Below are 27,956 nucleotides of genomic sequence, written 5' to 3' on the forward strand. Positions count from 1 at the left end.
CAGTTTCTATCCGAGGCGTTACTGACGTTTCGGTAGCAATAAAGTTTAAAAATTTGCAGTTTGGTAGCCCACAAATTTCTATTACTTTTAGTCGCCTCTTACAACAAGCAGGGAAGACTTTGAGGCACTCGCAATCGTGCTTTTCTGCTCTATTCCGCTTTTCGCAGTTTACACTGGATAGGTCCGATTATGGAATTGATCGCACTCTACCCCTTCTAATGTGCTACCTTTCTCTGCATAAGAGTTTCCGTAGAAAAATACGTATCCTAGGCCCTCAGGGTTTTTTATTTGTATATCCCTCTAGCAAGTTACTAATCGGCGCTATTCTCGAGGTGGCGAATGCAGCATCGTCTGAGCCGGCCCTGAAGACCCTGCAGGCCACACATCATTAGGGCTGCCTTCTGTAGTCCACACTTTATACGGGTTAGATGATGCGAGTTACTTGATATGAGTATCTTAAGTAAATTTCCCAGAAAAGGGGCTGGAATAACAAAACGGAGTCGACTATCCTGGCAAAAACCTACAAGCATTCCACGGCACTCCTTCGGCATCATCCACCACGTTCAAGGTATACACTACGCATATTTTCTGCTACTATCCTTTCCGTAAATCGCGTTATTGGCCAAACCGCGATTTCACCGCAGTTCGGCTCAGGCCCGGGGCTTTATTATAACCTAGTCTACTGCAAATTTCCAGCAACTCGTCTCTTGTTACCTCAGGGACTGCCGTCACTCTCAGAGACCTCCAAAAAATGTCAATACCCCTTTCTACTGGTGGAATAGCCTCTGAATGATTATCAACAAGAGCGTAATCATGAGCTACCTCTGAGTCGTTCCATTACAACCCTTCAGGCGCCCCCACGAGCTTACGTCCGCCTCGAAACAAAGCTCCTTGAAACATACTTTCTTGCTCTACTAGATTGTCGGTTTAGGGTTTTTGCGGAATTCATTATAAACATGTCTCCGGAAAATTCAGTGGTTAGAATGGTGGATTGTCGTAGCAAAAGGTCGCGTTTTAAACCTCACTGGTTACAGAGAGTTGTATATCGTAACTGAATTTCGGATACCAGTCGACTCAGCTGTGAATGAGTACCTGAGTCAAATCAAGGTAATAATCTTGGGCGCGCGCAATACTGGCCATATTACCTCCTTCAGTGTACTGTAGTATACCGTTGGATGAACATGCTCCAAGGTCCTGATCCAATTGAATTATTGCGCCAATGATTATTATTATTATTATTCATTCTATACATTCTCTGACCTATTCATCTGGCTGCATGGCAAATCGTTCAAAGATTAGTCAGTTTACCATTAGGCCTTCTGTTGAAGAATGTGCATCTCCCAGAAAAGGACGTGTCACATGGTTTGGTGATGAATTCCATCCAATTAAATTTATTCAGACTAGCTTAATATTCTTCTTAGCTTGGGTTATGTTCGTTGTCTGCCGTGCTCTCTCTCTCTGTAGTTAAAAAATTATAGTATAGTGGCCACCTAGGGTTTAGTCCTCTCTAAACTACCAGCGCATAGCATGCCCCACGTGCAGGGCTGACGAAAGTTACGTCTGAAATTGACCCTCATTCCGAAAGATGACTATGTCACATATTGGGGTGCAAGTTTCGATTTTCCCTTGGGACTTCTGTCCTCTACTAGGCTTGACCGAGGCACGAAACACCTCTTCACTCTTAGCACTCCTCTTTACTCTCAATCTGGAGTACTTCTTGCGGTCGCCTCTGTTGAAAGAATGCGGTGAGTGCCTAAACAGCAACACTTCTTCCGCTAGCAATCTCTTTTCAGTCATCATTCGTTGTCTCCGTCATTTGTGTTCTTCCATTCAACAAACCTTCCTCCAAATCTAAATCGCTTGCCAAACTACCATGATCGAGCTATTCCTCCTCATCCTTCTATCACAGGATGACACCACCAGTCTATGTTTGATAGCTCCTGATATTCGTAGCAGTAGATATGCATTTTTTTAATAGCCATCCCCACTTGCGAAATAGATAAATGTACCTACACTGATCTTAAAAATATCTGCCTCACTTATAGAGGCTATCTAACACCGCGGATATGTGCATATCCATACATACATAGTAGCCAATATCTCTAAAAGGGGCAACAAGGGCAAGTCCACCACACGCAATTATTCCCGGTTCGACGAAATGCCTTTTAGCTCTCCAGGCCTTCCCAAGAAGCACACCCTCCTCCTCTACTGTTCTGCGAAATGTGAATCTAATGAATCTAATCAACACTTTCACCGGTACCTAACCCATGCGTCAACTGAGCTCATCGTTTAAGATTTTTTAAGGCCAGAGTATCCCGATGACACGGCGAAGATACATGTTGACGAAGGCTTGGTAACTTTGAGTAATAGTGGAACTCATTCCCATGTGCTGCTCACATATAATAGTACAGAGAACGTTAACGTGGAAAAGTCTCAACTCAATCTTTAGTGTGAAAGTATCTGTATTTCCAAATTTTAGACAAAACAACGCAGGCAAATCTAGCCCTGCTAATGTTTCGGGTAACATCATGCTCGACGCCATTATCTATAACTTAAGTCTAGTTTCCTGATGTTCTCATGTCCGATACCAATCTGTTATTCCCTAGAATTCTTAAGAAATGAACTAGAATACTTTACGCCAGCAGTAGATCCCAACAAATCTCCCCTACTCCTTTATTTTAAAACTCCAAAACCTCAAAAGGCTATGCCATCCCAGCAAAAGACACGAACCTAGTCCGTCTGGTCAACTAGACTGCCGGTCTACCTTCAACCAGTTGCCCAATGTTCCACTAATATTTCGGCCCAGACAATGAACTCTCTCTGTCTTATCAGCTGGAACAACAATGGGAATCAACTTCCAATTTCTCTATGTTTTGCATCAAGTCGGTCTTCATCCCACCTACCTCTTCCCAACAATAAAAATTCCGCAATATCGGAAGGCTTCGCATTTACGTACATAGCATTTCGCCTTAACCCGAAGCAAACAGTGAAAACAACAACAAAAGTTAATGATCATTTTTGAAATATTTCAAAATTTTTTTGGTATTATAGTAAATATTTCTATGATTGTTAGGGTTTCGGGAAGTTTAAAAGGTGACAGGGAGGAGTTAATGGATAAAAAAAGAATAAAAATGATGATTTGTAAATTAGGGAAGTAGGGAACTGAAAGAAGGGTGTTGAAGAAAGTAAAGTCAGAAATAGGAAAAATACTGCGTACTAGCATATAAATCTCCCATCAGCTTGTCTAGGAACAAAACAACGAAATGTTAGATATGCTGCGAAACTAGGGTACTAGACCCTCCCTCAAACCCGCAAATGCACAATCAATCTAACTTTGCTAGCCTGCTGACCGTCCTTCAAGAAATCTCCTACCCAGTAGGATTTTATCACTTCCCCTACACCTTGCAGACCCTCGATAATAGATCAAAATAAAGAAGCTCAATTAGATATTCTTTCTGGACCTAATTCAGAACATTAGTAGAACCTTAACTTATACTGGTACATCCCTTGCAGTGCTCTTCGAACAGTTAAAGGGCGAGGGTTGAAACTAAAGTTTTGCCCCGATTTTACATGGATTCCTTGAATAGCACATTCCAAATTCAAATCAATTGACTTACCCATTAGATTGGTAATCATTGCATATGTCGAGAAAAAACTGAATTCCACTTCGCTCCAATTAAAACGGTACCGGGTGAATAAATATGTGACTGCCATTTCACCTGTTAAAGAGAAAGGTTCAAATTAGTATTCCGTATAATATAGAAAGATAAATATAAGAAATATCGAAGCGTGCAACCCGTGGTCAATGCTCTCCAACAGACACGTTATAGTCTCTAAATAAAAACTCCCAACAATTGAATAGGAACCTTTGTTTGTTTATCCGGTTAAACAGCCACATGGTTTCTCCACAATTTGACTCCCAACTTTTTGCCCCCCAAACTAACCTCTATCTTTGATGGTTTGTTATTAATGTTGAACTTCTAATCTCAATGGCTGACTTTTTTGTGGTGTAACTCATATAGATACATTCATTTTAAAACCAGTTAAAGACCTCATCTGCATAGATACATTTTGGGAGCAAAAAATGACGGTTTGGGTCTATCTCAATGTCTCCATTTAGCACTCGGTAAATAAGAATAAAAGATAGCACTATGTACAAATCTGTACAAGTTCATAAATAAAATTCGAAGGATGTCAAATGAGCCAGTTGATCCTATGATATCGGAATCACCAATGACAACACAGAAGTTTTTACTAGACAATTCAAGCCAAGGTGGTTCAAAAAAAACCTAAGAGCGCAAAACAATAGAGGAGGAGTACGAGGGCCTCGGGAAGTTCTGAAAGGAGTTGAAAAACATTTCAATCGACTGTCAAATTCACGCCAGAAAAGGCAAAACGACTGAGCAGCCAAACCAACTAACCTAGTTGGGCTCGTGGCGGTGAAAGGAGTGAGGCAGAAAATAGGTCGTCAAATTTCTTGGGTCTCTATCAAATTGCTTGAAAATATTTAGGGTTCAAAGCCCGTGATTTGGCTGCGTAGTACTCACCACGGTTTCAGAAATATTGGTCATCGAGAATCACCAGTCGTGATATTATCAGGAAAACATTCAGACGCCGGGTCAAAATCTCCCAACGCTATTGGGATTGTCGAAGATAGTGCCCACTCTTTGCCAAGTGGTGAAGATTGGTCTGGGTCATTGTGACCCAGAGTCTTACAAACTTCCCCGGCGAAGTTTTCCGGGCGTTCCATCAACTAGTCTACACCAAAGTGATACTTATCAAAGAGTTCGAAGGAAGGTATACCCGCTGCCGTATCAGATCACATGACAAAATTCAAACCTGACACACGTAGATAAGAACCTTTGAGAACCTCCCTCTAGATAAGAACCTCTTGAGAAAGTAGACTGAATGGTTACCGGACATTACAGAGACACAGAACATGCAAACCAAACCAAAGTCAGGGAAATCTAAAGTTTCCAAACAGGGCACGACTTCGACACCAGATTAAACATAATAACAAAACCTTCTTCTTCTTCCGCGTCCGCACACCCTCTCATGTCACCAACGAAGTCTTGCCAACAAAAAATGATTCAGCTTACAGTTTGTCCTACCCCCAAAATGTCTTTCTGCGATATAGGACTTCTTGCCGCTAAAGGGTACTACGGGGTAGATGAATGTGTACTAATATTAGGCATAAAAAGGACAGACTTCGAATCCATCTGCGATCATGAGTAATCAGGGCGCGGCCGAGGCGCGAATTTTGGAGGTCTCACCGAATTCACATCCCCCTGCGAAGAAATCATTTTCAACTGAGTGGAAAGCTTGCATTTAATGCCTACGGCGCAACCAGCAAGCAAGAACAGTACGGCACTTCTCATCTTGAAAGCAACAGACAATCCGACTACGGCCAGCTCATCCACGGTATTACTGCCTAAGACTACCCGTAAGCGGCAGAGGAAGACTCGGCAGGAGGAACTTCAGTCACTAAGGAGGGGGGGACTACAGATTGAATCCTGCTTCTAAGAACCTTCTCCTTCGCCTTTACTAGGAATAGCAGAAGAAAAGGAAGCTGGTGACGTAGGCCCTACTGGTTTAACGCCGATATGTGAAAACGAGGGCCAGCCGTTGACAGAGAAAGGCACTGCGGAAGAAAGTGAAGGTCCTTGAAAATGAGGAAATGGATGTGGATATAATTTCCAGAGAAGTTGGAATTGGAATCAGAAATTACAAGGAAACGGAATCTTCGGCGGAAGATGAGGACAAACTAGTAACCATACAGGACGCATCAGACTCTCCTCTCAGCGGTAATTCGTGCCAGAAGCGTAAGGCCACCAAATTTGTTATGAGCGACGCTGTATTGTATTTCGTACCAGTGCCTACATTCATACTTTACGTGAGGACTAGGAGCGGTGTGCCGGAGGGTGATCAAATCAACGAGAGAGATCTCAACGAAGCTGGTACCTCCCATAGGAATACGGACACAAAAGCGGGAAGGAAGGGGATGCATGCGCAAACTGGAGCCTCATGTCTGAGCGCAGCCATGGGAGTTTCCTCCAACGATGGCAAAATATCACAAGGACAATTCACCATCCTCCGGGAGTGCCTGCGCAAAAAATTCCTGGAACCAGGAACGAAGCCAAGACTTAACAATCAATGTCTTCAAGATGGACTACTCAGGCTGCCTTAAAGTGACTCCAGCAAGCTATCCCAACTTTCGACCCAAGTTCACAATTGTGAATACCGAACTGCGCATGTCGCATGTTGGATATCCGGCTCTCGAATTAAGGCAGGTAACATTATCCGCATGCTAGGTAAACAGAACCCCTGCATTGACTTCGGACCCAGGAGAGTAAAGTCCATGAATGCCAGGAACGACAAATCTATAAACATGGAGGGCTTCAACTTGGAAATCGAATTAGACCAAAAGAGTCTGAAGGTGCTTACCAACGTCGAAAGTCTTATGGATCTGGGTCATCAGAGATGAGGGATACAATAAGCCCCCCGAAGAAGTTAAATATCTTCATCATTATTCTAGATAAAAAGCTTCTTTGGAACAAATATGCGGAAATAATCACTATACAAGAATTTTTTGAGGGTTCTTTCTCATAAGTTCATGCTAATACCCCCCCCCCTTCAGCGACTCGACAGCTGCGTATCTAACTGCTATAACCATGCTGCTAAAATGCTGCTATCATTGAGATATGAAGTTGGAGCGTGGAGTCTAACAGCAAACAAGTTGAAAACCTAATGCCCTCTCTAGACTCCGGGTCCAGATAGCATAATCCCAGTGATGCTAAAGAAGCAGTAAGAAATGGTTGTGCCATGGACTTGTCGAGATTTACCGGGGCTGTATCTCTTTGTCATACGTACCATAGTCTTGAAGACGCGCAAGAGTGGTTTTCATACCGAAAGCGGACATTTGCGGCCATGAGTCCGCGGAGGACTTTGGACCAATCAATCCCACCGATTTCGTGTTGAAGACCGTAGAGCGCGTTGTGGACATCCACTTAAGGGCGATTATGGAGAGAACGCCTTTCTCTAAATCCCAGAATGCCTACCTCAAAGGCAAATCCACAAAAACCGCTCTGCGCGAGGTAATTGGCACGGTTGAGCGGCCACTGCAGTGGAAGCAGTATACCCTAGCTGACTTCTTGGATATAGAAGGGAGCATTCAGCAACGTTAGTACCAATGCATCATTCAAGGAAGCCTTGACCAGCATTGGATTGGAAGGGTATCTTATGCATTGGATTATATCCACCCTAAGAACTAGCATGATCTAGTCGGAACTGGGAAGTAGCCACTTGATTAAAGCTGTGAGCAGAGGCACGCCTCATGGTGACGATATCTCTCCGATCCTCTGGTTAATAGTAATGAACGAAATTTTACAGGCATTGTACAGGAGTGGAGTGAAGGTAGTGGCGTATGCCGATGATTTAATAATATTGGTGTCAGGGATGAAGTGATGCTATTCACCACCAAGACAATAGTACCCGAATTCCACTTCCTGCCACTGAATTAGTAAAGACCGTCTGTTTCCTCCAATGTAAATTATCTCGGTGTAATCCTGAATCCGAAGCTAAATTGGAGAATGAAGACAGAACTGAAGGTTAGGAGGGCCTGTATGGCCTTCTATCGACCTTTGCAAAGAATGGGGTTTCCGGGCGACGAGGAGGATTCTCTGGATTTACACAGCTGTAGTACACCCCATCCTAACGTACAACTCAATTTTATGGTAGCAGGCTCTGAGCAAAAGTATAATAGAACGAAGCTTAATAGGATTCAAAGAACCACTTGTGTAGGTGCTACCAGGGCTCTACAGTCCTGCCAGGTATTTGCTCTCAATCTACTTCTACACCTCTTCCTCCTAGACCTGCACAATAAATACGTTGTGGCGCCCAGTGCCGTCAGACTACGTGAATCCGGATGAAGGACAGCGAAACCCTACGGCCATAGTAACATCCTAAAAGAAGTACCTCGGGAAATCTGGGTATTCCCCACGCACTATGCCACACACAAGCTGAGCTTCACGAGAAACTTTGCTGTGGACTTTCCGGCGGCGTGTTGCAACGCTATGACACACTAGTCTTCATCAACAGATCAAAGATAGTCTGTGGAGTCCCGCACCGAATTTTTTAGTATACCGACAGTGTATCCGAGCCGTACGGTCTCCCAGGATTTGCCAATGTATTCTAAACAGAATTACTGACGATACTGGAAGCCAATCGATGGCTGGGCATGATCAGAACCCCAAGCATAACATAGGCCATTCAATACTTGTACTCAGTGGCGACATCCTCGAGGCTGGTGGGGCAGTGCAGAAACGTGCTGAACAGTCGGGTTGATACTGATGATGATACGCTCAAGGTTACTCTTCTCTAGGTTCCCAGTCATGGGAACATAGAGGGATGTAGGCGGGTTGATAAGCACTTCCTTTGCGATTACCCAGCTCTAGCTAGAGCCAGGTTGCGATCACCAGGCAAACCATTCTTTGAGAATCTCAGAGATATCTCTAACCGAAGGGTTGGAAAACTGCTTTGCTTCGTAAATGTTACGGACTGGCTTTGGAGATCTGAGTCGGCAGGACTTACTTTTATCACAGCAGTTATGGTCTTAGGAGGTTGTGGCACTCTCAGAGCGGCCACTAATACCTACCTACTTACCTCTAGTCGACCAATTAAATTTAAGATTAATGCTGAAGTAGGATGTCTGACAGTCTCACTTTCAAGAAACCTACGAATGTCTGACTCCATTTTGGCACCATTTGTAATGGCACTTCGGGTATCTGGTGCAAGTACCATACATCAGACACGAACATTTTTTTATGAATAGCGCTATAGGGGCTAAGCTATTCGGAAAATTTCGTGACGTGGGGGTATGCAAACGCGTCTTGTCATAATTATTTAGTTGCCCTTTATATAGGCACTGGTGAACCTACAAGAACAAACTCCGGCGCTCTTTCTGTTTTTATGATGGCCCTATTTTCGTGCTTGATAATAGTCAACCCGGGCGGCTCATTGTAGCCATCTTAAAACTCAGCTGTCATTACAAGGCCTACTCGCCTTCTGTTAACCACTGCCAACCTCTAGGTCCTTCCACAGAGTCGGTGGTTTCAATTCCGGCACAATCGATAATCAGGCGAACTTACAGATGAACAGATATCTTTTTACTCCAAATTCACCCTTATTGCACCCTCACAGATACAATGTGAATCGACAACATCAAGATAAACCTCAACAGGCAATTCTCGACTCATTCAGCTCATTTAACATGATCCCATGTAAGGAAATGACACTAAACACGCAAATGACACGGAAAAGATTCTCTGACTTACGCTAGCCCCACGAAAGATCTCGGAGATTGACTAGCTTCATAATCATATTAAAAAGACATTTTTCCTTCTTGAACGCCATTAACTTGAGAATCAACGTAAGAAGATTTTTCATATTTACTCTTAGAACAGAACATCACACAAATGCTGGGCAACCTTGTCCAAGTTAATGTCAATGTCGGCACGCAAATTTGTCGTTCTACAGCTTATACTCATGAATATACAAAAATTATGTCTTATACGAAGATACAAATTTGATGTGTTGTAGATACGACCTTAATAAGGAAACGAGGAATTACAACCAATCAAGTGGCGACATTGCGCCTGAGATATCTTTGCCGGTGACGAATGCCATTGCATAAGTTCTTAAAGAGGGGGAGCAATTATCAATTGCGAAAAGGTAAATATGTGGGGGTTCAGATAGAGTATGTTAGATGCGTGGATACTCTATGTAGGAGCGAATTACTGAGCAATGCTCGTCATTAACAAGGGATTATGTTTCCAAAAGATTTCCTCAAAATTTACCCAAGAATGGAATCACTTCCTTAAGGAATGTTGCTTAACAGCGTACGATTGTAATACTCACCATGCAAGGGTCCAATCACCACCATCACTACAATAATCAGCATAATAACGCGAAGCCTCCTTTGATGGGAGCCTTTTTTGAATGCCACCTTGAACGTCTCCACAACATGCTTCCGATCAAAGAAGTCCAAAATGAGATTCTTTTCAACCGCCGGCACCAATTGTTGCTGCTTCTCCTTCTCCATCTTCCGCACGGGCTCCTTCACCAAAAACACCCCGTAGAAGAAGGCTATCAAATAAAGAGTTGCTGATATCGAAAAAATTCCATAGAAGCCAATGTATCTGCATGAGAATATTTCAAAACACTCTTAATACCAATTTTTCACAAAAGAAGGTAACCAACCACCCCCGAAAACCGCTCGAGGTCAAACTTACTTGAGTAATATTCCACTCAATGCCATTCCGATGGGAATCCCCAGTGAAAAGCACAGATTCAGGATGCCAATCCGAAGGGTTCGTTCCTCTTCCGTCGTCACATCCGCGATATAGCTGAATACTCCCATCAACAAAGTGAACCAGCCACCCGTAAGCCCCGGTGGTAAGGCTTCCGCTAATCCGGCTGCCTCCATGGGAAGACTCTTGAAATACGTGCACATGATAAGACCGACGGTTGCCAAAAACTCCCCGATGACGGGAATAAGCATGCATGGTTTGCGCCTTCCATGTCTATTGAAAGATTAAGCTTCGCATTAATTTTCAAAGGAATCGGGGAAATTATAGGAAAACACGGAATAAATTCAATTTGATGTTTTCACCTGTCGCTCCATGAGCCCCAGAATAAAATCAGCAGACACGGGATTAGACTTTGTATCACAGTTTTCCAACCTGCCATCCGCGCAACCAACTGTTGGACGACTTTCTCTTCCCTGTGGAGAAATTAAAGATATTTTAAAGTGAATCTTTTAGATCTGAATGTTTTGATTACTTAGGATTAGGGACATGTTTCAATCTTATTACTTAGCGTATCCTACGGGTTCGCTTTTACCTGTTGTCTCTCGAGCAAATCCTAAAGCTACTTCCTTTCACTAAGGATTCATTTTAATTAAAAATGGAGAGACTTTGCTGCTTATTTAATTCATCAGGAGTTTGGCTTTTGTCGACTCCACTCAACATCCTTAATATCTTTCAACACATCTGTGACTCTCAAAATAATTTCTCATTTCTCCCAAAGAAAATTGGCAAAGTTTTGGGTATAAAATAATTTATCACGTCCCCTACAAGGGGTCGTCAGTCACAAAATGACTTTCTTTTAAGACAAATTGAAATTTCCTTTATCAAATTTTTGATCAAAGTGTATAATTACTTCGTAATTTAGTGAAAATGAATTATTGCTCCTTTCATCTGCCCTTTTCGAATCTGACAATTCAAACCCGATTGAAATAGGAAGCAGGAAGGGTTTTCATATTCCGAATGGTGTGAAGAGTAGAAGCAGTCCCCTCAGTAGTATTGCAGGACTCAGGACTAAAGTAACTCACCCCCTCAAGTTTCACAGCTTACAGAGTATCGGAAACGCTGACCAGAACTGAACTCACTGCTGTAACGAAGTTTGGGAGTAAGTAATAATTCCAAGGAGTCCCTACATATCGAAGGCCAAAAAATTCAACCTTAGCTGGCAATTAATAATAATTAAAGGACGTAATTGATAGGAAGTGACCAATAGGAAGAACTTCTCTGCGAAGAGAACCAAGACCAGTCCTATGAGGCATACAACTCCCTCAACTCAGCTCAGTAAGGAAGGTCCTCTAGGAAACGGGAGGTAATACCTGAAGCCAAGTGGTAGCCAAACCCCCAAGCCAAGGTGTGACTACCGTGCCGAGGGCTGAATGGTCACAGGGGTTAACATATGGCCGTAAAGACTGAACTCTGGGTACCAGGCGACCCCCAGTTTCAACTAGCCTTGTCTCGGCAAAAAGGGGCTCTACCAAGGTCGACCTACTTTCCCGGATTAAACTGAGGCCATGGCAGCCAATTATGAAAAAACAAAGAAAAAACAAAACCATAAACCTGTTAAACAAACACAATTAAACCTCGATCGTGACGATCCAATCCCGAGTGAAAGAGCAACCCTAAGCTTATCAATGTAGAACCTGAGTCTAGACTATTCGGGATATATATCGCGCATACCTAGGACACGCTTATAATCCAATTAACTGGCGTGATGTGAGGGTGATATTCTTTCCCAAACCAGGGGAACCCACCTACACAGACGCAAAAAACTTCCGACCGATCAATCTAACGTCCTTTCAGCTAAAAGGACTAGAAAGACTAGTAGATCGATTCATAAGGGATACACACATTCCGAAATGGCCACTTCACCATAGGCAATACGCCTACCAAAAAGGCAAATCCACGGAGACAGCACTCCATGAATTTACTGTTCGAAAAAGAATACGCCTTAGGCCCATTCATGGACATCGAAGGTGCCTTTAATTATGCCTCATTCGCGGCAATTTGTGATGCAACAAGACAGCATGAAATCGAACCACTGCTAATCAGTTGGATCCTTCACATGCTAGAGTCGAGAAAAATCCACATATCGGTCGGCCAGAAGTCTATCGAAACAGGATGTCTTAGGGGCTGCCCACAGGGAGGAGTCCTTTCTCCACTGTTATGGCTCTTGGTAATGAATACCCTGCTGTGGCTCCTGGAGGACAAGTCTTCGCGCAAGCATTTTCGGACGACCTAATTATCGGCAAGTTTGCGGACACAGTATATGACCGCTTGAATGCAACTCTGCATGAAATTCACAGTTGGTGCCTCCGCAATGGACTCACGGTGAACGCTAGGTTCACTACGCACCTTAACAGGAGCGAAAATCCAGGTGGCACAAACAGTCAAGTCAACTTAGGAGTACATTTCGACTCTGAGTTAACGTGGAAGCACCATATTCAAGAACAATATCAGAAATCCCCCAGATTGCTCTGGTGCTGTAGGAATGCGATAGGTAAGACCTGGGGACTTCCACCTAAACGGATACACTGGATGTATACATTCATAATAAAACCCATTTTGATGTATGCATGCATCGTCTGGTGGCCCAGACTGAACTATGCTAACAGCAAGAAGCTGCTAACGCAGATTCAGAGACTTGGTTGCCTAAGTATTACTGGAGCAATGAGTACTACGCCGACTGCGGCACTTGAAGCTATCCTAAATTTATCCCCATTCACTGAGAGGTGAAACGGAAAGTGGCCAACGACACATATAGACTCGATACCATTGGGGCGTGGAAAAGCGGCCAATCAAACGATCATGCGTCTATCTGGAAATTCCTTAAAAAACATCCCGTAGCCCTGAGGCCGACCGATCATATGGTTTGCAGATTTGTCTTTGAAAAGGCATACACTGTCGTAATCACCGAAAGAGAAGAATGGTCGACAGACGAAAATCCTTGTGAAAGAGCCTAGGGTCACAAGAGCGGCATATTTGTTGTCCCTTAAGAAGTAGGACATGAAAACCCTAGTAGGGCTTTTCACGGGGCACTGCTCTTTAAACTATCATATGGAAAAGATTGGGGTGGTGGTTTCGGCTACCTCCTTAGATCTCAGAGGAAGACACCTTGGCAAGGTTTTCTTCAATGAAGAATCTGCACACTCTTTGCCTCCGGAGAATGTTCTCAGATTCGCTAAAGCCTGCAAACGCCGGAGGCGGGAAGCAATTGAATAGGCGACTTACGAGGACAGTACAATGGGCCTAACAATGGCCTGGATGCTCGAAGCTGCGGCTCCCCCCAGCAAACTAAACTAGCTAAACTAATGAGGGATACAGAGGGGCACAGATCTGCATTATTTCTGACGAAAGCAGGCGGCACTTGAGCAAAGTCATCGAGCGTGAGTAAGATTCTGTTCAAAGATCTGCACCCATTCCGAGGAGATCAGCCAGGAGGTGGACAGAGTCGTCCAGGATATCGATCGGTTCCGAACAAGCCTCCCCTTGCCTGGACATAGATAGATAAAATAGAGTTCGAAACTCCGTGCAACTATAATGGAAGCAACTTCTTTAAATCACGCCCACTGCGCCATATTTTTTCGAAGGACGGTGCGTAAAGCAGCCCCTCCAAACTGTTTGTGTTGGCTTTACGCACCTTTTGACAAGGAGGTGGACATTTTCAAAAGACACCAGCCATCATTTAGGATTAACCAAATCAACCAGGTATGGCACCGCTTCCCCCCTCGTAGAACCACCATTAGGTATTATATCATGGGGCGGAGTTAACTTACTTTAGCTAGTCCCTCATCCAAGAACCACGGTTTGTTGGTGGGGTAGTCAGGGACTTAAACCATCGATATACTGACGTTTTGTATTACAATGGAAGTGATAGACCTCGCTCCTCCATGGTGGTCTCAAAAGATCTCCAGGACAATTTCATTAACGGCCTATGTGATGGCGACACCACAACAGCCAAACTAACCATAAAAATCAAACCACACATTGCGTCGAACTGCTGCCAATTGCTTGTTTCCTCAAAGTTTAAAGAAGCCTTTGCCGATATTTTTATTTGGAGGTAATTAGTATGTCACTTTGAATATATCTGCTTTCTCTAATTGTTCTCTGGTCCTGGTGGTCCGCCACTTTCTGAGTTTGTCCAAAGTAAACCTGATCGGATTCCAGACAATCGATTATGTAGATCCCACTCCTCTCATTTTTTTCACGGGCAGTCTTTTGGGGAACCCAGTTTTTGTCTTAGCTATTGCTTCCTGCTGTTGGTATCAGCACCAGGTTTGTTTTCTCCATTAATTTTTCATGTTACGCGTTGCCCTTGAGTAGATGCAGGACTATTTATTTCTGTCCTCCGAGTTTTCTTGCTGTTGTATGCTTAGGTTCCCTAGTTTCCTTCTCTTCAGTTGCCTTTGTTTTACTCTCATTGGATTCTTCATTGCTTTTTCCTTGTAGCCGAGGTTCTTCTCACATAGCGGGACCGTGTACATTCGATAGTTCATGGAGTTGAAGGGGGTAATTTTTTGACCCTTTGAATGGTTAGAGGTTAACAGGGAGGTTCGTTGGGTGCGAGTGGTTTCTCAGTGGATATCAAACTCTACCTTCGCGTCACTGTTTATTATTTTGACATCAAAAAAGGCAGGCTATGGTCCACTTCGGTCTCCATTGGGAAGGTAGCCTTTTTGTGGATGTTGTTGAGACTTGCCAACACGGGAGTGGACTTGACCATGGCAAGGACATCATCGGCATATCTTACCCAAAAGAAGGGGCTGTTCCCTCTTTTTCCATCTTCTCTTCCATTGTTTTTTCATGAAAATTTCACTGAGTAGTGGTGAAAGGGCCCATTGGAACTCCAGAGGTTGTCTTATAGAATCTACCCCTGAAGCTGAAAAGGGTTCCGCTCATACATAAGGAGGCCAATTTTATGTATTAGCGAGCCTCCTACCTCCACTCAGGTGAATCGTCTCTCTTCTGAAAGTCTTCCTCCAGGTAGCAGAGCGCCTTCTTACAGTGATGCTAGGGAACAGAGCTTTTCGTCCAGGGCAGAGGTAACTCATCAGATACTGCCTCTGACCTAGGAGCAGCGTGACCGAAGTGGTAACTCGGTGTTGTTTGCACTCTTATATATAATTCATAACGCGTTATTGTAATGAATTATATTCATGTTAAAAATCGCCTATAAGTTCAGGCCTAACCCGGACGGAGCTAGTCAATTTTTTCAGGAATTTGATTCAGTCCTGAGTTCGCCATGCATTTGATGGCTGACCAGATCATATGAAAAGAAACTTTCTTTCTCGTTTTTTAGTCCACGGACCCCTCTGCTCTGGCCTAGAAACCCAAAATTTAAAAAATCTAAAAATAGGCGAGTTGTGATTTCGTCCAGGGAAGAGGCTTCTTTTTTTCTTCTTTTTTGTTTTTGTTTTGCTCCAACCTTTAGTTCCGTAGTGTGCATTTTGATTTCTTAGCGGCGCTAGTGTCTAGAGTTTACGTTGAGGTTAAGGGTCTTATTCGGTATTCCTTCCACTCCCGGAGCTTTGTTGTCGCCAATTCTGCTGCAGATCTCCAATAGCTCATCAGTGGCAACAGCAGGAATTACCGCCACTTTCAGAGATCACTGAAAGGTGTCAGCGCCCCTCTGTTACTAACCCCTGGATGTTGCTTGTAGAGATAACCAGCCTCCGATTGGTCCCATCATGATTAGATAAACGCCCCTATCCCTCCCCTCCGAGTTTACTTTTGCCTCCGTGCACAGTTCCTTACAAAATTCTCTTTTGCTCGGGTGGATGGCCAGTTTGACGTATGTACGGACTTCCTTATATACGTATTCTTTTTGCACTTGAAGATCCTAACTGCTGCCCTCTGAACCGCTCCACTGGCCCGTGGCGGGCTGATCGGAGGCTAGCCAGTTCACTGTGCACCAGTAGTTGGATCTTTTTTTAGTAAACTCCACCAGGCATCGCATGCTATGCTGATGCATTGTGTCACATGAAGAGTTTTTATTGAGGTTCACTCATCCAATGCTTTTATGGAAAACTCTCATGTCCTTCTTAGCTTTGGGGATGCTGTTTTCCTGCCTTGTGGCTCTTTCTATAGTGTGATCGCTACGATTTCAGCCCATGCTAACGAGCCAGGGCATACCAGATCAGGCCTTAGACAGAGCAAAATGGCGCAACCGCTTCTGAAGGAAGCAAAGACTTATTCCCCAGCTGGAGTTGCGCATGATAGGAGATCTAGTAATTCCTCCTGCAGTGTTCTAGTTTATATTCTATCTCACGTTGACTAAATGCCTGGCGATGAAACGCCAATACATTGTTCAAGAAGATGAAAGCCAAATTAACACTAATGAGTAGAAAAGATAACCCCGAGAGTGGCTTGGGTGCGCATAAATCCGTGTTTGAAGAACAAATTGGCAACATTCGAAATGTTTGCCATTGATTTGAGATAAGAATCTGAGGTAAACTGGAAAATCGGTCAAAACGCGACCATTCACGTCCTTATAAAGTCCGAGAGTGGCAAGAAAAACAAAAAAATCCAAATTGGACTCTCTAGTTTAAAAATTTCTTATCGAAGATCTCCTCCTTTTTCTTTTACCCCTCTCACCTTCTGTAGTGGAGTTGATTCGTCTAGATCAAATTCACCACCAACTTCGATCATAAACTTGGTTTAACTGAAGTCCAGAGATTCCCCTTGCCTATTAAGCGGTACTGTCTCGGGCGGTTTTTGGACCACTTTTCAATGATTTGGTAGTCTAGGCTGGACATTTGTCATTACACCACCTAACTATCGAAGGCATCTGTGTCGCAACTTCATCATCACTAACATAAAATGCCTGTTGAGCAGTCGCGATTTGCTGCTGACATTCATTGCTGTTCATTATTTGCCGAGCGAACTGGTCTGCCAAATGCTGGTTGTCTTCACACATAATGTTCCTCATGGAATTCGTTTTCTACGTTTGGGTCAGGTATTTGTCCTTGACTCGTTGCACCTGAATTACGTCCGAATGATGACACGGACCTAAATAGTACCAATACGAATATCAGTACTCCTACTCAATAAACTGAAAAAAGACTAGCTTCAGTCTAGCAGTGTGTCAAAAAATAACAGGCCGCAATGGCTGTTCGCACAACTAATTAAATACCAACGAAGGACCCTATCTCGACATAATCTCCAACAAAGGAATCTACTATCCCAATAAAGCCGACTAGGAACTCTTTCCAGAACTAAAAGAGTGTGCAGACTTGACGAGGGAGCGGAGGCAGGGAATTCCCCCCATTTTCCCGGATCTGGGGTTTTTCCAAGGACCCGGAATAAAAATGGAAATTTGAAAAACAAAATATCGTGAAGACTGCCTAGTTTTCGCCCCGAGCACAATTTTTTCTCTACGGCCCTGTTATTACGCCGTCTCGCATTACAAACCATCTGGTCTATCGAATCCAATGTAACCTTTTTGTAGTCTCTCAGAACCTTATTTCGTCGTTCGCCGGGATAGGATGTTTTTAACTAGAAATAGGTATCTAATCCCTGAAAGATTGACCAGATCAATCTTTCCAAAACTCTAGGTAAATATCGCAAGATAGGGAAAGGTTTTTCAACCTAGAAGTTTATAATTTCAATACTGAAGGGAAGCACTAGACTCTGAATAGCACCTTGCAAGTATCCCCAGTCAACAGGGGGTTAACATCATCCCCCGTATTCAGTATATAGTCAATTCAAACCAAAGAATCCAAAAAAAGATTTGCCAATTACTAGAACCCAAATAAACATGTGCCAACAGATTAAGATGTTCCTTATAATCATCTCATTTGCAATTTTGAATTTGTAAATTAATTTTCAAAACATCTTTCTGACATTTTCGTCACGATGGTCGATTAGAATGTCTACACTAAACATTTGGGCAATCCAAAAGTTATATGTTCAGATGTATCAAAAGCTGTTTAATGCCTTTCACTAACTATCTGAAATTCGTACCACATGCAATAACCTATAGTCGTAGATACTTGTATCTACAGGAACTTCCTGCTGGGTGTTCTCAAAGTATCTATTTAAATTTCTAGTTACCACTCGCTCTAACAAGATTCAGCTGAAGAAAGTAGTTTTAGTCGGAATAGATACAAAAGAAAAACAAATAAATTATTAAGTAAACCACGTGAAACTTATATTTTCAAGCTAAGACAGATAAAAAAAACTGTTTTCTGATTTTAAAACCGTGAATTGCAATTTTTATTTGATGTGCTCATTAGCATATGATAGATTGTAAGTTCGAAAACTTGTTTGAAGAGCGAGGGGATCTTTAGCTTTGATGCTATTCCTAATTTTCTACTTAAAAGCTTCTTAGCGATTAACAATGGACAATAAAAAATTTACAGAATGGTAGCCACATTTTGGCGGTTCCAGAAGGTTTTGTATAGTTTTTGTCCAGGAAAAAAAATAATAATTTAAAGCACAATACCACAAAGTAATAAACCAAATAGCATCTAATATCTTTCCTCCGCATGAAAAACATAGGATGATTCCATATTCGTTGCTCTATGAGGGGCAACAATAATGAGCCCCTAAATTAGGAAACGACAAAAAGTAATAATTAATTAACTACGAAAGCTAGGAAAATAAACGTTCGTTTTTGTTCACCAATCTAAGTAAGTCTTCACTACTCCCAACAATACTTAACGGAACCAGACGAAAAAATATAACTTTGGTTCACTATAGCTTTAGATTTCCCAAAAACTTGAGTATCGTATCCAATGTTATGAATCCATTTTATAATTAACCGGAAAAAAAGTGAAAATAAAGTTCTCGCCCCCATCGAAGTGCTACTATGCCCTACAATTCTTAACCTTAATGATCGAATGGACCCTAATTTACCAATTCAAACAACCTTCAGCTAATTACACTATTTCTGTAATTGGTAATGTAATATCATATTATGCGGTATAATGTTGTGCAATATTAAGTTATGTGTATGAAGTTGTAATTGCCAATTATGACTTGCTTAATACATGAACTGCAGTTTTGTGGGATTCTAAAGTCATTCTCCGGCAACTTGCAGCTAGCATGAATACTGTCGCGTCATATATGGGCCTTTAGTACAGTTAATGTGAGACGGTTTGCTTTAATGTGGTACTGACTTTTTAAAACGGTTTGAATGCAGCAATTTAATACGAAAAATAAGTTTAATATGCTACAACCATGTTAAAAATAGTAGGGTGGGTGGCATCCTATTCTAGAATTCTGTTCTGTAGTTAATTAAAATAAAATTTTCATTTGTCCCCCATCTATGAACTAGCCGCACTCGAGGATGCTTAACCTCGATAATCACTTAGCTAACTCGATTAATGAGAATTAATCGGTCAGAATGTGACAAATCACACAAAAAAAACGACTTTGCTAATAATAGTATGACTTCCATTGAACCAGTAAAATGTTTTTTTTTTATTTCACAAAAAAAAACGTACATAATATGACCCAATGCTATCGAGCTGAAGCCCTAGATATCTTTATAAAAGGTTTATCAGGAGATCAATCCAGGTTATTAAGCATAACGCTCGATCTACAGCAAGCGTTCCATCTTTGCCTTAAACTTCGAAACATGCCAATAACTCGCAATTCGGTACATACAATCCATCCACCAGCTCCCTCCCATCCCGAAAAAAATTACCCGAATCAAACACAATTATCTCTATATTCAAGACTCAAAATCAATTTCTATGCGGAATTGGTCTCTAATCCATATTAACCACAACTACCGTGATTTTATGAACTGCCACTACAACATCAGAACCCCAATCAGTTGCCATTACCGCCTTAAAGAGTAGAATCCATGGACATTGACCAGTCCTTAAAATCATGGGCAGTTAACTGACAGAATTGATCGACTCCCAGCGCATTGTTTGAATTTGTATGGTCAAAGAAAAGCATTGCGCGTGTCCTCAATCACTTGCGCGTGAAAAATTCAGGGCGTTTTATTCTGTTGTTGGTGTCGTGTGTGCGATTCATGTAAAAAAGAAACTTACACAAGGAAACCATCTAGGCGTCATCGATACAAGCGCTAGTTAGCTACCTCGTGCCAAACCCGCGTATATGAAATATCAACCTAGAATTAGTATTTAAAACACTCGAAAGAACAAATATGAAAGTAAAGCTTAAAAGTGTAAGTTCTCTAAAAAGGATGTAGAATTCCTAGAATTCATTATTAGCACCGGCAGAATAAAAACAAATCTAAAGAAAATGGAAGCCATTGTCTCGTTTCCCCTAAAACACTGAAAGACCTCCGGCCATTTCTTGTTATGTTGGGGTACTATTGTCGCTTTATACATCACTACAGGAGACTTGCGAAACCACTGACATCCCTTTTAAGAGAAAACGATGACCGATCGTCCATACAGACCTGTCACTTCACATAAACCCGCCTTCAAGGATTTCCTCAAACTGATGGAAATACTTGTGCCTGAAGTCGTCATTCCATCCCATTTCGACTTCGAACTGAATATGCAACTGGAGCAGTATTTTCCCTAGAAGATAAAGTCACTGAAACCATCTGAGTTGAAATCGCTGATGCTAATGGAGCACAGTGACAATAGTCCTTTACAAAACCTCATTCACTTTTTTTAAAGGAATTTGGAAGTCCTAAGCCCGCCTCCATTTGATACCGGACCGCACCAAAAGAGTGGGAGCAAGTTTCCCTCCATTTATTCCCGTCCGGCATCAAGTGGGTGCGGACTTAGGACTCCCAAATTCCTAAAAAAAAAAGTGTCTAGCTCCGGCCAAGCTTTGGCCCGAATTGAGGGCGGATTTACCTTCAATATAATTCGCACCCTTGTTTTGCGAATTATAAAAGGGAGCGTATAACATTTGCGAGCGACTTCGGTCACGCTGCTTCCAAGGTAGAGGTGAGGCAGCATCTGATGAGTTGCCTCTGCCCTGGTGCGAAACCGTTAACGTCTTCGTCCCTCTGTTACTTTTTAAACCTTGGGTGTTAAACTCAAAAAGAGGAGTCCGTGGACCATAAAGAGTTTTTTTTTCGGGGTAGGGTAGGTAAATGCATTTCCGCACAGAATGTTGGACTCCCGGTTCGCTACGTCGTCGGACTACCAACTAAACACCTCCCCATCAGAAACCGTAAAGAGTGGGAGCAAGTTGCCCTCCATTTGGTCCGTAACCAACTTATCCTTAACAAAGGCAACAAGAGAAATTGCCAAAACCGAAATCCCATGGACAAATATACCAGAGGTATCCTGACGGAAAAAGATAGATAGATAGATAGATAGATAGTCGTTATCAATACTTTCAGAGACTACCTGAACCCAAGCGTGAAATAATATTCGGAATCAAACGGAATAGGAGGAAAGGATTATTAACACACTCCGAAGAGCTCCTAGGAATGGCGAAGAAAATAGGCTCAAATTATTGTAGAACTTCCATTTTCCAAACATTTTCGCTATAATCAAAAAAAATATCGACTCTTGCATAAAATGGAAGAAAAATATGTATAAGAGACACGCCCCATGGGAGATATTTCTACTGAAAGGATTTCCTTGACTGGTTTATGGACCTTTGGGAGTTTCAACTGTTGGTTCCCAAGAGTATTTGGCATTCCTTAATAACTCTGTCCGCCTGTTTTTTGAGTTGTGGTAAGGGATCGGCCCTGAGTCTTCTATACGGCCTATTCTCCAGCTTTTTCTTCAGGCAACGAAGCCTTAGGATCTCTCGACGCTCATTTTCCAAGCATACCGGTCAAAGAAGCCACCGATTTAATAGAGAACTTCAACAATATGAGGATCCACAATGGAGATGTAATGTAAAACAATACATGAAGCTAGTTAAAGTAAGTATGGAAGAGAACCACTTCACTTTCAGGGGTGAGTATTATAAACAGCAAAAAGGAGCCCCAATGGGAAACCCCCTACCAGTGTTCATCAGCGAAATATTGACCATGAATAGAAGCAAAGCTAACTTCGGTGGATCGGATGCCAAAATTTTGGAGGCGGTATGTGGACGATATCTGTGCTGTCATCAAGAAAAATGATGTGTAAAGAACGCTCGACTTCCTCAATAAACTGCACCCCAGTATAGAGTTCACCCTGGAGATGGAAAAGGAAGGTCAACTCCCTTTCTTGGACCTGCTGTTGAAAAGGAATCAAAAGAAAATAGACCTGGCATTCCACAGAAAACCGACGGACACCAGACGGGTTGTCCCTAGCACTTTGAATCACGCTTATCAGCACAAAGTCGCCCCTTTTAAATACGTGATTCACCGGATGCTAACTCTTTCCATTTTCTGATGGAAGAGACGAAGCATATTTTTACGGTGGCTAGACTGAATGGTTATTCTGACCATATCATCAGCAGCTTGATTAGCAAAAGGAAGAGAACGCCCCAACGGCAAGCATTCACCAACCTAACTCCGGATCAACAGCCCAGACGGAGAATAGCTTTGGATTTCAAAATTGGGGAGACATTGGCTGGATGACGTGTCCCTCAGTAGGAACCATTACATCAAAACTCTTTTGGTATCAACCAAAGATCCTATCGATCAAATGACAAAGTCTGGGTTATACGGAATTTCCTACGCTTATTGCAGGAAAGTGTAGTCAGATAAACCAGAAGGAACGTGGGAATGCGTTTTAAGGAAGACTTAAAGGAAGCAGAATTGGCGAAAGAGTGAGTAGGATTTCAGATCAAAGTTAGCGGAGCATATCGGCCTAAATAAACACAGGGTTTCCAGGGAGAATGAAAGGTTAATGAACTGCATAAGCGATGTAAGGAAATTAGACGTGGCCAAAAGTATAGAAATTTACAAAACAAAAAAGGGGGAACTTCTCAAAGGGGATGCAAGCAACGGTTACTCCTGGCTCCTCAAATTCATCAGGAGGTGCACTCGTGGGCAAAATTGTAATATCCGTCCCATAGGCGACTCTAATGACCAGGAGGAGAGGGTAAATGAAGTTTTAATTACCCCCACCATACCAAAGAGTAAGTATAAATAGATCGATTTTGGATTTCTTTTCTCATCCAAGCCTAACCACTGAAAAACGCGACAAGTTAGAAAACTTAAATTCGAATAAAGCGAAGACCTCCCATACCACAGTAAAAGAAGGGCACTCCTAAAAGAATATAGCACTTGCGATGTAAAATTCTAGAAAAGGAACCACAAAAATGGTTCCTAGCTAACTCGAAAGGTAATATATGCAGCAAATCGTTAAGGAAAATAAGAATACAACCGTATCATTCATGGTGAGACACTCGGAAACCATGTCACCAGCAGCAATTCCGTATACCTCCATTTTTCTTATGAGTTTTCCCAGAGAGCCATTAGAATATTTACAACTGAGGATTGCGAAGGCATCGTTGAATTTCATCGGAATAGCCCACGCGCCTTCTTATATGCCTTCACGATGAAGGTAGAAAAATGAAACACCCTCATTTTTTTCTCCATCTAAGTAAGGACTAACCACTCACAACGATGCTTAACTAAAAAAGACGGAAAGATATTCCCAAAACTTAATGTTTTGTCACTCAATATAACTTACTAGAATTTTCAGAAAACCTTTCATTCAATATTATGAATCTATTTTATAATCAACTAACATAAAAACGTAAAAACAAAGTTCTTACGCAGTCCCCCATCATAGTTTTACCATACCAACAATTCTTAACCTTGATAATCGGACGACCATCGTAATGTACTGTCATGTTATGTGGCACAATGTCGCTTTTGCGGGATTATAGAGTAATTGCCGGTTTTAATAGTATACTCGTTTCATATATGGATAGTATAGGGTATTCACATACAATCATTCACAATTCACTTTAATGTGATGCTAACATTCTGTAATGGTCTCGCTGCAATAAATTCATACGAACGAAATAATTTGATATAATATAACGTTAATATTATGTTATAAATCTGCTTTAAAATTAACCATAAAAGCCAAATAAAAAGTTGTCTTCCAATGTTCTCCATCTAACAACCAACTACCATGAGAACGCTTAACCTAATGAGAGCCCTTATATAAAGTTTTAATGCAATACAGTGTGAACTGATTTTAAATAAGACTTTATTATACAAAAAAAAACCTTTTTAAAAAGGCGACTACCTATTTAAGGAAACAGAAATAAATACTATTGTCCAGTAAGTGAACGTTCAAGGATACACAATAGAAAGAACGGAGTTCTTCAAATAGTAAGATAAATTTGTTTGTCAACGTCCCTGAAGCGTAATGCAAAAATCAACTTTCTCCTCCAATGGAGACGAAGTAACCTTCATGAAAGAATAATTTCAAACAATAGGGTTGCTTCCCCCCCCCCCCCCCCTTCCTCCTGTCCTTACTGAACCGAAACAGGTATTTATAAAACATTAAAATAAATTATACTAACTTGTCCATCCCCAAAATGACTTAGCAAATTGTCGCCAAAATTTATGACTGAAGATTTAATACCGTTGACTTAATCGAAATATTAATCACTTGATATAAAATGCAAATCACATGAATAGAGACGTAAACTAATCATTTAAAGACGAAACTATTTTCTGGAATTTCACTTGGAAATCCCAATGCCCCTAGGTATGCCCGGACTTTGGACTGGATTTGGAATAATTTATTCTACGAATAACTAAATAACAATTGGTGAATTACCACCGCTTATTTTTAATAATCGTCAATTCTAAATGTTTTTCATGTATTTTTTCTTCAAATAATTCAGAAGCAATATATTTAATTCTTGTTGATTTTCCAGTTTCCTTGTATTCATCGTTGCATAATAAATATAATAATAAGCGATGACTTTTGTATGGAGACAAAGATAAATAAAAAGTCACCGGAAGAGAAAGGCAAGTAGATTTATAAACCTGATCAATACCAAAATCCCTGCGCAATATTTTCTTGTTTTGATTACATTGAATTTAAAAATAATGTAAAATTATGACATTATTATTTCTACTCCGTCTTAAAAAATTATCAATGCATCTATTCCCTTACGCAATAAAATCTAAAATCATGAGCTCGGTGAAACCCGACTTGCTAAGCTCCAATTCTTCTTCCACACCTATTTTGGCGGTGTCATCGGGTTACTCAAGCCTAGCACTATCTCGAATGAAGAGCTACCCTGACGCAGATGACAACTGCAGGTAAAGGCGTTAACTAGACGGCAAAAGTGGCAGTGAATAGGTCCCACATAAAAAAGGAAGAGAATCTATCCCAAATTATCCCAATATAGCCAACATGAAACAGAGCGGTAGAGATAAAATATAAGACACTCGCTTCAAAGTGGAACTTAGATACTCGTTCCCAAAAGCTGCAAAGAAAATAGTAGAAAGTAAAGTGCTTGACTTGGATAGCACCCCTAATAAAAGTCGCCAAACAGCAGTTACAATAGCGCCAAATATGTTTGACCAGACATTTACCACATGTCGTCTAAATAATGTCACAAGTTATTCGAAGGGATAATCTATAACGGATTACTTCTAAATGCCGAAAAGGAAGTTTGTTATCTCTTGGACTCTTCCACAAGATGAAGTGATTAATTCTGTACATATACCGGAGTACTGACTATTGGCATGGCGCTGTTTCGCGGACGACATTGGAATGACGGTCTTGGACGCTCCCTTGAAGAGGAGGAAGTAGGTTTCGACCAACCACATTTTTTTGCAGACTAGGAAGTTATCGAACATAGCTCTATGGATTTCTGCTCTCCAGTCATTTTTCCTAGTGTCCCTTATTGACCTAAAGAATGAACGGAAAAAGAGAACTCCCTAGGGTTACCCCTGATGTATTTTTCTAGTACTTTTAGTATTATCCTCTGAAAGTGAAGTCATTTTCGTTCATGCATACTTTGAAGGCAATTCTGACCTACCTCAGGGTACCAGAATGTAATCTCAGATAAGCCCTTCAACTTTCTCAATAAGACAACTCCGTTCCTAGACTTTTCTTTATCAAAGGCTCAATTGACAAGCTGTTCAACCGTATTGAAAATAGATACAAAGCTGTGTGACTTGACGATAATAAATTATGTTATGAATGTCAAACAAAGCTTTCATTATTCCGCATATGGACAATTCACTTATTGGCCAAGAGAACGATTAAAAATCCCGGCCCAGAGTGACTTATCGATGTCAGAATTGGTACCCACGGTAGAAAGCAAAACTTTGGAATCGCCTGCTTACCAACACCAATTGCTCTGTTACCAAATCCTATCTCCACCTCCATGTTTGCTAACAGTCTTTCTTTACTGAACAACTCCAGAAAGAAATAGATGGAGCCGAGTCCGGGCCCGCTTCTAAAAACTGTAACAAACTGTGCCTCCTGGTTGGTGGTCGGGTAGGACTAACAACACTGCTCGGAAAAACTATCTGTTACGGAGGCACGGAGGCTGACAGATACTCAGTTATCAAGGCATTTAAGACCTCCCATGTGAACTCTAAGCTGCATGTAAATGACTTAATAAATTAAACGAGTCGGGAACCAGAAACTTCACACTTGAAGTATGAAAGGTTTTGTTTGTTTCTTGTGTAAGTATATTTGAGTGCAGAACAATCCCATTTGTAAGTAGTCCATAAGTCAGTTGTCAAAACTAAGACTGCCCGTGAAAAGTACTAATCGAGACCTTTCATTTGACACCCAACATTCGGTGGAAGAAATATTGCACACTTCCCTTTTGCATGTATGAGGGCCCTCCTTAAATTCAATATAAAAAAAAAGGACTGCATGTGTGAGTGTTTACCGTTTCCACCTTCTGACCAAATTTCGTGTCAATCAGAATTTCTGCGAAAAACGCATGTGACAGACAGACTGACGGACAGACAGGTAGATAGACAAATATTGGAGCGATTTTGATAGAGTTTTGTTTCATAGATACCAAGGATATCGTAGATGAGGGCAGCTAGGCCACAAAACACAGATTTTCAAAAAAAAAAAACAAGTTGCGCTCTCTACAAGCATCGTCGTACGTTTGGTAAGAATATGCGCGTAGAGTCATGTTTGATGACACCTAAGGGGATGGCGGTGGGCTGCATCTGACACTCTCATAAATTCAGTGAAGAATCTGATAACGCCAACACCTCAGAGCTTCAATGCCTCGGAGGGCACCCAACTGTGATAAGCAAATACTGGGGCACTGCGGAAACCCTCTTCACTTAATGCCGAACAGATGGACCATATTGTACGAGCAATATTCCCTGGATTCCCCACTTTTCCCCATAAAAGAACTGGAAGTAGTAGTCCTTTCTATGAAAAATGAGAAAGCGTTAGGACCTGCCGTATCTCAGCAAAGATACATAAACTGGTGTTCCAACATCAGTAGGACCTACTAGCACATTGAACACTTGTTGAAGAGGGCATTTCTCCGAAGTTGTTGTCTGCATACCGACCATTCAATATGTTTGACACAGCATGAAAGCGCATCATGCTACCGGGAACCTATCCCCAAGGCAGTTCGGTTTTAGAGCAGGGTGGGGATCACAATGAATGCTGTCATGAGGATTGTGAATGCGGTTCATCGAGCTGAGGCGTGCAACAGTTGGTCCCTTCGAATAGTGCTTTTTGTAACGTCCTGTGATCACACCTTTTTCCCGGTGGAGTTCGTCAACAACTTTATGCAGACGTAGGGGAA

General features: G+C 41.8%; 1 protein-coding gene across 1 annotated transcript in view; it reads right to left on the reverse strand.

Moving 5' to 3' along the window:
* Positions 1–27,956, reverse strand: part of LOC119652479 (tetracycline resistance protein, class C) — a 140,655-nt gene that overhangs the window by 9,786 nt on the left and 102,913 nt on the right. Inside the window, exons 3-6 of the mRNA XM_038056652.1 lie at positions 10,670–10,780; positions 10,290–10,580; positions 9,916–10,196; positions 3,618–3,719 (exon numbers count right to left, since the gene is read on the reverse strand). Of these exons, the coding sequence (XP_037912580.1) occupies positions 3,618–3,719; positions 9,916–10,196; positions 10,290–10,580; positions 10,670–10,780 (785 nt within the window). The remainder of the gene's footprint in view (positions 1–3,617; positions 3,720–9,915; positions 10,197–10,289; positions 10,581–10,669; positions 10,781–27,956) is intronic.

Source organism: Hermetia illucens, chromosome 3, assembly GCF_905115235.1.
Source record: "Hermetia illucens chromosome 3, iHerIll2.2.curated.20191125, whole genome shotgun sequence".
Lineage (NCBI taxonomy): Eukaryota > Metazoa > Arthropoda > Insecta > Diptera > Stratiomyidae > Hermetia > Hermetia illucens.